Source organism: Pseudorasbora parva, chromosome 1 (genome assembly GCF_024679245.1).
Source record: "Pseudorasbora parva isolate DD20220531a chromosome 1, ASM2467924v1, whole genome shotgun sequence".
In the NCBI taxonomy this organism is placed as follows: domain Eukaryota; kingdom Metazoa; phylum Chordata; class Actinopteri; order Cypriniformes; family Gobionidae; genus Pseudorasbora; species Pseudorasbora parva.
In genome coordinates this window covers 55,976,143-55,991,300 of record NC_090172.1, presented here as the reverse complement: position 1 = coordinate 55,991,300, position 15,158 = coordinate 55,976,143, and the positions used below count along the sequence as shown (strand labels likewise).

At 36.3% G+C, this 15,158-nt stretch overlaps 1 protein-coding gene and 1 pseudogene across 1 annotated transcript; both read right to left on the bottom strand.

The window, feature by feature from the left end:
• Window positions 1–7,825: 7,825 nt before the first annotated feature.
• On the bottom strand, window positions 7,826–9,269 carry LOC137086338 (lectin BRA-3-like; annotated as a pseudogene).
• A 5,296-nt stretch (window positions 9,270–14,565) lies between these two features.
• LOC137069356 (C-type lectin lectoxin-Phi1-like) lies at window positions 14,566–14,919 on the bottom strand. The gene has a single exon (XM_067437425.1). The coding sequence runs from the start codon at window positions 14,917–14,919 to the stop codon at window positions 14,566–14,568; it is 354 nt and encodes a 117-aa protein (XP_067293526.1).
• Between the last annotated feature and the right edge of the window lie 239 nt (window positions 14,920–15,158).

Here is a 15,158-nt window from a genome sequence, read left to right as displayed (position 1 = left end):
TCACTGTTAAACACGATTTCCCCTCAAGATTCACATTACAGCAGAAAACAAACTACTTGTAGCCTATTTAGCAGACACAGAAATCCTTTTAATTTGACTTGATTGTAATGTTTGTATGTTTTTAGTGTAATCATTATTCAGTTAGGCTATACTGCTTCCATTAGGCGTCACTTTATTTTCTTGACACAGAGAAGTTGAAATCCATCTGCAGATTTCCAAGCCATTTTTTTCTATCATAAACTCCACAGCGCTGATCCATGGCAGGACGCTGGGGCTCTTCCTACACTGTACATTTTTTTGTTGGTTTAACTTGTTGGTTTTAAACTGCACTGTAAAAAAAAGGGCAAATTTTGAACTTTTGCAGTACTATCGACTTGGATGTTTAAGTTATTTCAACTTAAATTATGTTAAACTGACTTTAAAAAATGAGTTATATCTTGTATAACTAATACAAATTTGAGTTGATACAATGAAGGAAATTTCTTTAATAAATAGAAACTCAAAATATTATTGTATCTGAACCACATAAAAAATGTGATAAATCATGAAAATAGCACTATTTGGCATGTTTCACTGCGTCATCAGAAATAAAACACACACAATTACCCAATATGCTCACAAAATCTTTCAATAATATTTTAAAGGTTGTCGAATCTCAAAAAATGTTCATTGTATTAACTCAAAATTTTAAGGCAACCAGGTAACTTTTTTTCTAAATAAGTTTTTACAGTGTACACTGTACATTTTTTTTGTTGGTTTAACTTTAAAAAAGTAAACTGCACTGTAAAAAAAGGCAAATTTTGAACTTTTGCAGTACAATCGACTTGGATGTTTGTTATTTCAACTTAAATTATGTTAAACTGACTTTAAAAAATTAGATTTTTTGTTGTTGTTGTTGATACAATGAAGGAATTTAGTTTAATAAATAGAAACTTAAAATATTATTGTGTCTAAACCACATAAACATTTTGTTGATGAAAATGGCACAATTTGGCACGTTTCACTGCGCCATCACATATAAAACACAAACAATTACCCATGATGCTTACAAAATCTTTTAATAATAATTGAATAAAAAGGTTGTTGATTCTCAAAAATATTCATTGTATTAACTCCAATTTTTAATGTCAATGATCTCAAAATTTAGGCAACCAGGTAACTTTATTTTTTATTTATTTATTTTTTTATAGTGCAGATCAGCCCTTATATGCAACATTATTTCCATTTACCCAAAACCAGTGACCAGCTATGAAATGCAGGCCAATCCAGACATCCTCTGTCAGGGCTGGTTTGCTCTAATCTTTCGCCTCTGTCATAATCACATCTGAGCTTAGACTGGCCAGATCAATGTAGTTTTGTCTGCAGAGTAGGGCTGCAACGATACACCAAACCCACGATTCGGTTCGTATCACGATTTTTGACCCACGGTACGATACAAACCTCGATATGGGGGGGACAAAACAGTTTTATTCTGTACAGTATTCTGTAGCCTATTTTGCCGTCAATACCATATATCTGTATGGTCAATAGGCTACTGCCGACGTTTTCTTTGCGGTACCAATAGGCAATATATATTTAACATGAAGTATAGGGCCTCCTGTACATCAATACCAACAGAAGCACCGCGTCAGACACGCTTCTGGTGTGCAAAGAAAGAGAAAACGCCACGCAGCCGCCCCGCGGATGACATGCAACAGAAACGCCACGCTCACACCACTTTGCCAGCCGGTTGGGGAAGCTTCTTGAAACATTTACGGCAAATTGTGTGGGTCTTGTCAACTACACGATAGCCATCCTTGTTCTCCACCGGGTAACTGAAATGTTGCCATACTGCTGACTTAAAAGTTGGACCTGGACAGGAAGGATAATTCTGGGAGTTGGAAGGGGTGTGTCGCGATTCTGCCTTCTCAGATCGCGATACAGGTTCGTGGACCTGCGTATTGCGATTTCGATTTCATATCGCATATCGTTACAGCCCTACTGCAGAGTCTTTTCCCATGTGTTTTCTTGCTGCACCAGGATCAGTTCAAAGTCCTCCATACAATAAAATGGTATAGACCAAAAGCAAGGAATAACCTGCACTTAACTATTTGATTTTAAGACAGCGGCACAATTTTCATGCAATGTATCAGGTTGTGCAGCGTCCCAGATACTATTATTTGCATTCTCACCTCCTGTCCATCTCCACAGTGTTGTGCTTTGGGCATCTCTCTTAAGTCCAGTCCAGTAAAAAAAAAATCAAAAGTCACCAATGGACTAGCAGACAGTTTCAGTTTCAATATTACTTTGCTGGTGGTTGACGGTCATCATGGTTCTTTCTGCAGTACTGCTGTGCATTCGACCACATCATATTCTCTTCCACATAAAAATGTGTCTTCTGTAGAGGCTGGTGTTCTAAGGAAACACAAACACAAACACAGTCACTGAAACCTTTGTTGCCATATTGTCAGTTGCCAAGTGTTGCAGCATCAGCAGAAGTTTTCAATTGCACATTTATTTGTTAATAAATATTTGCTCCTTCTCAAGAGATTTCCTACATAAACCAATAAAAGGCAGCCCATACCAATTATTAAACGATCGACCCCTCCCCTTTTTTCCATTCACTGTTCCTTAATCTCTCACTGTTCTAGCTTGTAATATTTTGAATGATGTCTGAAACTTTATTAGGCTACTAGCACTTCTCGGTATGAATCACATGTTATATTCCTCATTTGTAAGTCACTTTGTATAAGCATCTGCTAAATAAAATAAATGTAAATGTATTGCACACCGGCCACTGGAAAATATATTTTTCACAGGACAAACATAGTTATTTGCCTTACAAATGTGCACGTAAGACAGAGGAAATGAGCTCTGAAGCTTTCATGGTGTAATCTTCACGTTATGCAACACTTGATCTAAACACCTTCCGTTTCATCCACGACCACCCACATTTTAGGAACATTTTCCAAATGTTTAGTCCAGTACAAATCAAACTGAAAATGACAACTTCCCTTTTCATTTTTTTATTTGAAATAACAAAAATAAAAAGGCATAATTATGTTATCTGTTATTTATTCTCCTTAATGTTGGCACAAAACAGATGTTGCAATGCATCTTCTCCAACAAGAAAAAGTGTTGGGCAGGGACAGGATTATTGTCTGACATCATCAGAGAAGATATAGCCTATCTTTGCGAGGAGGAAGGGAAGTTAATATTTATACATATGTATGTATGTATGTATATATATACACATACATATACAGCAAAATTCAGTTAAAACATAAGAATTATTTATTTTGAATTCACGTTGACTTTAAAATGGTACGTGTTGTGTTTGAGCCTGATTTGACCCGTTTTTTTAGTGTTAAAAAAATCGTTGTGGTTTCCTGTCTGTATCAGCTTCCTCTAGATCAGTGGAAATGAGGATCCAGTGCATGAAGTACAAAGGGGAATCCAGCATCTAGTTGCCATGTCTGTTAATATATAAAAATGCTGCATTTCACTGATATTCTCAAGCCTTTTAAATAGCGATGTAATGATTCAGTCGTTTTCTCGAGCATTGAATAGGGAAGAGCGGGATTGGTTGGGGCACACTTTTCACTCTCTGTAATATTTCTCAGTATATGTTACAATAAAAGCCCTTGGCTAATCAACAGATACATTTAATGTTCACAAATTATTCCTTTTTTATTATTTTTTAAAAATTCATCATGTCACGCTGTGCTCTTGTGCTGCCCCAGTATGGGGTTCGTTGGCACGGATGCTAGTTACAAAGAATAAGGTGACACATATAAAGTAGCCTACTTGAGCATTTAATTCACACATTCACGAAAAATATCTGCTTAGTGTGCTGAATTGTGTTTTGATGTCCTTTGTTGTGCTCCTAATACTTTTGTTTTGAGTCTTCTTCTGTTTGACATAATCTGTGCTGTCTTTCCTTTGTCTGTTGTTCTTAAATATTTTCAGACCAATTTGACTTCTAAAACAAAATGATTTCATACATAAGTTTATGTTCATGATAATTTAACATACATTCCTGATAAAAATGTAAAGTATAAATATATTTATAAACATACAAAACACACACGTATTTGGTGTGTGTGTGTGTGTGTGTGTGTGTGACAGCGCCACCTACAGAACTGGCTGATATACCGGCGGCTGCAGTTTCAGGACCTCAGTACTACGACCCAGGGAGTTGGTAGGCTGTCAACATATTTAATCTCAGCAGTATTTTTTATGTGATTTTTTTATTTATTCAAAATGCATCAGAGGTTAATTACAAAGTGTGTAATACCTGCTTTGAATCACACATTTTAATTCAAATTAATTTACACAAAACATAAATGAAAATGTATATCAATCTTTAAAGAACTGAAAAAGTTGAATAACTTAAAAATCTTAGTTTCTTGAATTATACTGTATATTGATAAACCTCCTTAAGTTTAACTAATTATCTAATTATCAGGTAAAATAAAGATAAAATCCAGGGGGAAATCAGCTCCCCAAAATAAGACATGGGCTCCCTGAAAAAATATTGACAGTGTGTTATTTTGAAGTGCAATTTCAGATTTGTGTAATGTGATCATTGTGGATTATATGTAAAATTGCAAAAATATAATTAATTCATGCATGACAGCGATTTAAATCTAATTCACTTAAATAAAGACAACTATACATGCTATTCTTGTCATAACCATCAAGGTGTGGTGGCGCTGCGGTGCAAATTCCACTCTACATGTTTAGATTAGTACATGTCGACGCAAAGATTTGTAGGCCTAAAAAAAGTAGAAGCCAATAGCTTCGTTATTTCTTGGATGGGGCGAACAGCAAAGGAAAGCTGGCCCCAGGCCTATGTGGTCGATTCGATGTTAAGGTAAGGCATGTTATTCCCAATTATGTGCTGTGGCTGGGTCGATAGGGAACAAAACAACTTAAAAAGTGACAAACGCCTAGATAAGTATAATAGAGATTAACAATTAAAGAAAAACTTTTTCTCAAAAAACTTTCACCAGGTCAACTGCAGATTTAATAAAGAGAAATACTTTGTGCCATTTTAAACATGACCTGAGAGGCAAATAAGAAGATCCTATAAACCTTTAAATTGCAGGGCAACACTATTAGGCAAATTCAGATTTCCCTCAGAAGCAAGTGGCAAGGTAAAAATCTTCCATGTATGTAAAAACAGGATTCGGTTACTATAAAAAAAAGTTTTGCTGCTGTCACTAACTAGCCTGAATGGTCACTAACCTGTCTCGCTTAAAGGGTTAGTTCACCCAAAAATTAAAATGATGTCATTAATGACTCACCTTAATTTCGTTCCACACCTGTAAGACCTCCGTTCATCTTAGGAACACAGTTTAAGTTATTTTATATTTAGTCCGAGAGCTTTCTGTCTGTCCATTGAAAACGTACGGTATACTGTCCCTTTCCAGAAGGACCAGAAAGCTAATAAAAACACCATCAAAGTAGTTCATATGTGACATCTTTGGGTTAGTTAGAATCTCTTGAAGCATTGAAAATACATTTTGGTCCCAAAATAACAAAAACTACTACTTTATTCAGCATTGTCTTCTCTTCTGGGTTTATTTACAATCCGCGTTCGCGAAACCCAGAAGAGAAGACAATGCTGAATAAAGTCATAGTTTTTGTTATTTTGGGACCAAAATGTATTTTTGATGCTTTCGATGCACAGCTTTGCAGCGCTAACAAGGTGTCAGGTTACAGCTGTGGACCGGCCATAATCTGGAAATTACAGCTGCGTTACATTTTGTTACCAGTTTTTTTTTTTTTTAAATGTTCATGTTTAATTATTAATCTTAATTCATTGTCCTGTATTATGCTCAGTCTGTTTAATTATTGTAATTTAGTATTATTATTATTATTATTATTATTATTATTATTATTATTATTATTATTATTATTATTATTATGATGTACAGTGGGGCAAAAAAGTATTTAGTCAGCCACCAATTGTGCAAGTTTTCCCAATTAAAAAGATGAGAGAGGCCTGTAATTTTCATCATAGGCACACTTTAACTATGAGAGACAGAATGAGAAAAAAAGAAAATCCAGAAAATCACAGTGTCTGATTTTTAAATAAGAAAATAGGTATTTGGTCAATAACAAGTTCCTCTCAATTCTTTGTTATATACCCTTTGTTGGCAATGACACAGGTCAAACATTTTCTGTAAGTCGCCACAAGGTTTTTCATTCCATTCCATTCATTCTTTCCTTTACCCGGATCAGTCGCCTGGTCACTTTGCAGAAAAACAGCCCCAAAGCATGATGTTTCCACCCCCATGCTTCACAGTAGGTATGGTGTAACTCAGCATTCTTTCTCCTCCAAACACGCCAAGTTGAGTTTTTACCAAAAAGTTCTATTTTGGTTTCATCTGACCATATGACATTCTCCAAATCCTCTTCTGGATCATCCAAATGCTCTCTAGCAAACTTCAGACGGGCCTGGACATGTACTGGCTTAAGCAGGGGGATTGTCTGGTACTGCAGGATTTGAGTCCCTGGTGGTGTAGTGTATTACTGATGCTAGCCTTTGTTACTTTGGTCCCAGCTCTCTGTAGGTTATTCTCTAGGTCCCCCTGTGTAGTTCTGGGATTTTTGCTCACTGTTCTTGTGATCATTTTGACCCCACGGGGTGAGATCTTGCGTGGAGCCCCAGATCAAGGGAGATTATCAGTGGTCTTGTATGTCTTCCATTTTGTAATAATTGCTCCCACTTCACATTTTTTCACACCAAGCTGCTTACCTATTACAGATTCAGTCTTCCCAGCCTGGTGTAGGTCTACAATTTTGTTTCTGGTGTCCTTTGACAGCTCTTTGGACTTGGCCATAGAATTTGGAGTCTGACTGTTTGAGGTTGTGGACAGGTGTCTTTTATACTGATAACGAGTTCAAACAGGTCCCCTTAATACAGGTAACTAGGGCTGTCACTTGTTGTTCGATATTCGAATATGCATTGAGCATAAGCATTCGAATATGGCGTGAAATATCTGTAATTGAACTATAAATAAACTATCCAGTTTTTAAAGTGCCATGTAGCGCAAATGTTTTTTTACAGTCTATAGGTGCGTTTACTTGGAGCACTGTAATCGGTTTAAAAGTCCAATTCGAATGAAAATGCTCCATATAAACACCTCAATCAGAATAAAAATGCCCAACCCAAATGAAATTGTAATTGGTTTGAGAGGGGTGGAATAAACCTTTTCATGGACCAATTAAACAAAATATTTCATCATGTAAACGTACTGACCCGATTACTTTTCAGTGTTCGTCCTTATATGACGTGATATACAGCGCACGCCTTCACCACTGAAGAACGTGCACCGCATTGACACGTACGCTATGCTGAGAGGAAAGTAAAGAAGTTATGAAGATAATGTTGGCTAATGTTTTGTTTACTTTGCTTTTTCTAAATTAAACCTTTATATTTATGAGAACCTGTTATATTTAAGTGAAAATAATCTTTTAGCCACCATTTTGTTGTCTATTAGACATATATAGTCATTTATTAGCTGTCTATTTGATGACTAGTCTATTTTTCGGCTATGGTAGACGTCTATTAGATTTTCACTGACAGTCCAAATTTAGCCTTGTTTTAGCCTAGACGTCTGGCCTGTGTTTGACTACTATAGACGTTTTAGATGCAAAACTCCTTGCTGGGTCCAGTAAAAAAGACTCGCCTCGCGATCAGAGGCAATTTTTGATTTGCTAAACTTTCTGTTTACAGACACTGGACGTTATAGAGTGATGTGGGTTTGTGTGGAATAAAACATGGGTTACAGCATATTTAAAGAGTTTTGTTTAATGGTTTAAGACAGCAATATAAATAGAGTCAAATAAGTGAGTATTCAGACAGAAAGATCATGATGCTTTTAAAGTCTATGTGAAATCTGAGGAAAACAAGTTAGTAGAAAACAGGTCTGAATATGTGTGTAACATACCAAAAAACTGTCAGATTTTTTAAAATTACAAATATAAAGTTTAAAAGCACTAAACAAGTGTAGGATGCAGCTAACAACATTTCACTCAAAAGAAACTACACTAGACTTTATTGTTATCACAATGCACTGCAGTTAAACTATATCTGTATTAACTATTAAAATATGCTTTGAAAATATTTTTTATTTTAAATGAGCTAACAGTGATTTAATTCAATGGTTTCTTGACGCAGAGAAATTTGAGTCTCCGCTCACAGTCTGTGGCTCTCCAAGCGTTCTGCGTTCGATCATAAACTCCACAGCGCTGATCCATGGCAGGACACTGGAGCTCTCCACCCGCAGACCAGACCTTATAGCCAAGACCTTCTCCATTCACCCAGAACCAGTGTCCAGCTAGAAAACGCAGACCAATCCAGACATCGTCTGTCAGGGCTTGAGTGCTCCTGTCTTTCGCCTCTCTCATAAGTTCATCTGAGCTTAGTATGGCCAGATCGATGTAGTTTTGTCTGCAGTATTGCAGGGCTTCTTCCATGTGCTTTCCTGCGGAACCACGATCAGCTCATATCGCATACAATAAAATGGCAAATCATTATTGCAATCACAATCATAAAGTTCAGAAGAGGGCGTTCGGACACAAGCACATTTTTCATTATGTGGTTCGCCTGCCGCCCAGGGGACATTAGTCGCCTCCTCACCTCTGCTCCATCTCCACAGGTTTGGGTTGCTGGCATCTCTATGAAGTCCAATCCAGTACCACCAATCAGAAATCATCCATGGATAAACAGAGAGTGCTTGCAGTTCTGTACGGTTCGCAGTGGACAGGACATCACGGTTCTTTCTGCAGTAGTCCTGTGCATCTGACCAGTGCTTCCTATGTGTCACATAATAGTGTTTACTGTAAAAGCTGGTGTTCAATCCAAAGACGCTCAAAAACAGAAACACAGTGACGGTAGCCTTCATTGCCATATTGTCAATATATTCAGTGTTTGACCATCAGCAGAAATGCCCAAAGTGACGATTGCAAGTCTGATTTTATGAAGATTTCTTACTGTAGACCAGTAAGAGAAGGACAGCCTTGACCAATCAAAGGTGAAGCTCTACTTATAAGACTCCTCCTTTGACTTCCCTTATTCCCTTTGAGTTGCTTTGTATTGGACACCCCAACCCTCCAGACAGTATATAGATTTTGTTTTTCCTAGCTCTGAATGAAAATAAAGTGTTTCACAGACAGTACGTCCAGGGTCCGTGCAGCTACAGTATAAGGTAAATCTGATAAAGACCATTCTTCAAAACACAAAATTGTGTAAAACCAAGTATAATTAGTCTTAAAATTTGCTGAGAATGTGGAAATGACCTTTTCGTCATTCCAAAGTAACACTTTGAAATGAATTATTTTGTATGCTTAAAAAAATCTACAAGCATTTCAGGTCTAGTTTTCATTCTGTTCTGTTCTTACATTGCAGCAGAATGTTTTGATCAACTATTTATCTGTGTTGGCTCACTGCAATTCCTGATCTTGACAATATAATTATCAATGTGCTTAAAGTGCTTTATATCTGTCACAGTGTGTTTTGGGTTGTGTTTCATGTTCATGTTTGAGTTTGTCATGTTCACAGCCATGTTTACTGTCATGTTTCTGAGTCCCTGTCCCAAATGGCACACTTCATGTGCAGTTTCGGTCTTGTGGACTTACAAAGGCCACTGCGTACGTGTGTCCGTTAAGTCCACGAGACCACAGGGTGTACCACTTGTCATTTTAGGTCTCAGAAGGGTGTTCGCTAACACCCCCTTTGCGGCTGTTATGTGCCCTCGATGCACACTTCTGCCAAGCTTGCACTGGAGTGGGTTACGCAGCGGACTTCTTCCCGGCAGTCAAAGCTGCATTACATTGTGAACGTACAGACTCAGAGGAAGACCGTGAGGGTTTAGGGTGTCATTTGGGACAGGGGGTTAGTTTGCTTTGTTCACTGTCATGGGCTGCGTCCAAAAACCTAAGCAGCTGACTAGCTGCCTTATCAGACAATGGCTTGTAAGGCAGTGTTTTGTGCAGGAAGGTTGGCTACCTCACGAAACTGATTTTGGACAGACTTCTGCAACGAAATAGAGAGAGCTTTGGTGAGAACTAAACAAATATTTAATTACATTAGTAATTTCTTGCTAGAAAAGACATCAGAAGTGGAAAATGTTGGTCAAAAACATTTACACACAATGAACCCTCAAAACGCATCTTTCGGACGCCATCTTTTTCCTCAGCTTAATGGTCACAGAATGGAAAGCATTGTGGGATATCAAAAGCCCTATTCGGATGGTAATTGTTTCTCATTTGGAAGTCCGTAAAAATACATTAGCATGCCACCTCAGTGATAAAACTCCTGCATTCGGATGGTGATTTATTCACGTTGGGGTTGTGTGATCCTGTGCACGCTGCTCACGTGGTCAGTCGAATGATTGTCTTCTGCAAAAATGTCATGCTTGGAATAAGAATAAAATCTTATTTTATTTAATAATAGGAAATTATTCATTATTTAAATCTCCTGTTTAAATAAAAGTGTATATAATGCTGCAAATTGAACCTACGATAATTACTGTCGTAATAACGGCTAATTTCAAATGTTTAGACAACGTGTTTTTCTTCTTTCTCTTTTGAGCGGTGATGAAAGATTATTTTTGTAAATACTTTCCAGCATTTCAGTAATAAAAGTGTAGCTATAGATCTTTAAAATGCATTTGAATTACACCGAAGCGCAACTATACGGTGCTCTGCAGGGCTCAAAAATTATATAAACAGTTAATTTTGAAGCGATGATTCGGATGGCAGATAAATCACCACATGACCTTGGTGTTTGTCAGAAACAGTAGGCAATTCGGCCGGGGATTTTTACGCAGGTGGTGGGAGAAAAACACTGACATTCTGGATTTGGACAATAAAATCACTGACTAGCCCCTGTCACTGATGAAAATACCTTACGACCCCAAGAGAAACAATTACCCTCCGAATAGGGCTAAAGGCAGCAAAGGAAACATGTATGCTGCCTTCAAAAATCAATCAGATGAAGGTCTCAGGAGAAAGGAAGTGAAGCTAACATTAGATTTGGAAGTGGCGTTGATGCCTTTCTGCCTTGAAATTTGTCCTCCAAAGGCAGCATTTTCCAAGTTTCGGATGCAGACTGGTTCATTGTTTGGTCATTTTTGGCAGGTGTCCCTTGTCTTGAGTTTTTAAGCCCTCATGTTTGCCTTCTGTCCTTATCTTGTATTGAATGTGTAACCTGCTTGTTGGTAAGAGTTTGTCGAGTCGAGTCTTTTGTTTGCCAAGTCATTGTTTCATGTTTATGTTTTACATTTTGATTTATGTTAAGATTTAGTAAATAAAAACTGCAGTTGGGTTCCTCAAACTCGCCCTCAGTGGACTGTCTGTCACAATATCTTTTTAAAGAGATTATAAATGGGGTGGCCCATCATCTTGATTAGCTCCATTTTTTTTAATCATGTAAGAAATGGTAAGAAAAGGAATGCTTTTATGCAGATAGCCCACAACATGTTTGTTTGTCTCCCCATTCTGTTTTTTATTTATTTAAAAAAAAATACTGACTCAGCTTCTGTGATATACTTCAAGGACACTTTAAAAGCGAGACTAACTGAAACTAAAAATTTGTTTTTTTTAAAGCGTTTAAAAAATGACCTGCGATGCAAATCAGAGGATGCAAATAAATATGGTTTAACTTTCAAACTAACTGAAAGACAAAAGAAGTAAACAAATTCAGATTGACCTCAGAAACAGGTAAAGGGCATTCAAATGAGCAAAGAAAGATTTTAAGTAATAATAATAATTACATAATTATAAAAGTTACATTTATATGTACGGTGCACAGTAGGGCTGTGCAATATATCGAAATTATCGAAATACTGCAAATGTATGTTTCGCAATATGCATATCACAACGGCATGCAATATCTGAATGATTTTAATAGGCTACTTCAGCATTGTGAAAAGTGTACGCTTTAGGTCGATGCATAGCAGAGAATAGACTGGACACATGACTGTTACTTAAGCGACTTGCTTGATGTTAAAATGAGTAATTAAATGCAATAATTTGCGAAAAATACTCACAATCACGGGGGGATGTTTGAGACTGTGAACATTAAAATCATGAGATAAAAACTTTAAATGACAATGTAGAAGAAGGTGTGCAGAAACATTGTCCTTTTGACCATTTTTTTCACTTCTAGACAATGGCCTGAGATGCAAATCAGATTATGCAAATGAATATTGTTAACCTTCATACTAACTGAAGGACAAAATAAACAAATTCAGTTTGATCTCTCAAAACAGGCAAAATGCTCCTGCATATGCAGAAACGGTATTTGCTTATTCTAAATATGACCTTGAGAACGTGACACAACTCTTTAGAAATATTATCAGAACACAGTGTAGTTCATTCAGTATAGTTACAGTGTTAGTTCATTTAAACATCATATTCTACACTGACAGAACACTTTAAACTTACTTTATTCTTGAGCTTACAGTGTTAACAGAATAACCATTGCTCCTAATTAACCAGTACACTGGGGTAAATGGATTTAATAGGCAAATACGTTACAGTAAACGATTGGATGATTATTGCAATGATTATTATGTTCCTAGAATTTATTTTATATATGTTTGGCAATAGTTCTTCTAACCCTGATGGAGTGTGTAGATTTTCATTTCTTAAACAACCATGACCCATCACGGCCATATTCCAGGATGACACTGTCAAGACTCATCAGACTCAGATTGTGAAAGAATGGTTAGTTAAAATATCCATGTTCTTGGAAGATTATTAATTGTAATCAAATCATTGTAGGCCTGGCCTACCTGATCTAATATAAATAACACCAAAATTGCTGTTGTCGGCACAATTTGTAGACAGAAAACAATGACTTCACAAAAAAAGAAGACAGATTGAGAAAGAGCAAATGGAGGAAAAGGTTCTATATAGAACCATAAAAGGTTCTATCGGAGCTACGTAGTTGGAACCCCTAAAATGTTCACTGCAAAAAATGCTTTTCTTACTCAGTATTTTTGTCATGTTTCAAGTCCAAACATCTAAACGTTCTTAAAACAAGAAGTATTTACTAGACAAGCAAAAAGAATTGTCTTATTTGGGGGAAAAATAACTCAAAATTAAGAGAGTTTTTGCTAAGATAAGAAATGCATTTTTTTCTTTGATAAGAAAGGCATTTTTATTTTTTGCAGTGTTCTATATAGAACCCTTTTTAAGTGCCAAAAGGGTTCTTTCTTGTCATTATAGAACCATTTTAGCATAAAAGGGTCTTTGGCGTATACTCAACTATATAGAACCTTTTAAGGGTTCCAAATACGTAGTGCCGATAGAACCTTTTCTTCTAAGAGTGTATGATGCCCGTTCAACATTGCACATATGGATTAAAAGCTCCAGCATGCCAGCGGGTAAACAAATTGTCACTCTTTAACTATTTACCATTAGAATAAACTGTAATAAAAAATAAAATAAAAACAGCAAAGTTTGTAACCTACTATTTTCTGTTTGTTGATAAATAAAATAATTCATTGTTCGATAAATATTAAAATATGGTAATATAAAAATATAGTTTAAAAATACAGAAAAATCATTTAAATAAAGATTCTGAAAGCATTGAATGAGATCCCATATTTTTAATAAAGCTCTACAGTAGTAGCAAATATTTTTAGCATATGATTATTATATTTTTAAATCTGATGGTTTCACTATAAATATGATGATTGGTGGACACCCAACTTGATATGATATTTACTATCTGAATCTAACCATGTCATGTCAACAAATGGAAAAGTCAGTGGCTGTTTATTATCATGTTCATTATTGTGTCTTTTATCCCAAATAGCAAAATGAAAAACTGTTGCTTTATTTACTTTGAACAGCACTGAAAATCATTAACAAGACCTTTGTCTCAAATGTATTCAATCATTTCTAGCGATTATACAATATATTTTTTATGAAATTATACTCTAAATAAGAAACTAAAACCGCCAGTAGGTGGCAGTAAATGTTTAAATGAGTAATTTGAGTCGTTCATTCAGGCTTAGTTCACCCAAAAAATTTCTGTCAATAATTACTCACCGTCATGCCGTTACAATCCCATTTATTATTTAATAAAATCTAAGTGATTTTAATGGAGAACTGGCTCAGATTTGATTAGAAAGAAGAACAACACGAGGGTGAGGTGAGTGACGACAGAATTTTCTTTTTTGGGGTGAACTAAACACTTTACGTCATTTTAACGCGTTGATTTTTCATAACAAAATATTTAAATTCAACAACCCAAATATATGTATAGCTACTCTACTCAAAAAATCTCTTCAACATCTTTCTTGTATAGCATTTATGATTCAATCAAAATAAATATTCAAAGTAAAATGAATACATAAAATAAAAATTAGCATAAGCTGTACTACTTTTGGGGACATGACTATATGCTGTAGCAAGGTTCATTATAATTATTTTAGGTTTCATTTCCCACTTAATTCATATGCTCATTTCAGAAAATTGCCTTTACACATTAGCGTAATCATGCAGTTATCCTCCTCGCATTTTGTTAGCCTCCTAACCACCAACAATGACACAATTTATTTACTTGCGTCTTTTGGAACAAATAAAATGGAGTCTGTCCTGACAGTTTTGGGGGTTCCACATCTTCCTGTTTCTATCCAGAGCTCCGCAGCGCTGATTCATGGCCGGGCACAGAGGCTCCCCGTCCGCAGACCAGGCCTTGTATTTAACATCACCTCCATTTACCCAGAACCATTGGGCAGCCAGAAAGCGTAGGCCAGTCCAAATGTTAACCGCCTGGACTTCTGAAGCTATATTCACAGCCAGTTCCATAATCGCACTGTCACTTAGACTAGCCAGGCCAGAGTTGTGCTGTGTGCAGTAGTTCAGAGACTCTTCCCATGTCTTGTTCTCCTGGATCAGCTCCAAGTCCATCATGCAATAAAATGAAAATTGTATATTGCAGTTAACATCATTTAGTTTAACAGCAGATTTTCTTATAGCGGCACAATCTTCGCCCCTCGTAATTCCTTCATTAACATCCCAATCGTTAATTGTTGCTGGTGTACCATCAGACCAATTCCACTTTGATTTGTCTTGAACATCTCTCTGAAGCCCAACGTAGATTAAATCCTCTCGTATTTCTGAGTTTTTACAGAAGGTTTGTATGTCTT

Bases quoted from the DNA above. Each gene is read 5' to 3' on its own strand.
- LOC137069356 (XM_067437425.1), bottom strand. From the start codon at position 14,919: ATGGACTTGGAGCTGATCCAGGAGAACAAGACATGGGAAGAGTCTCTG.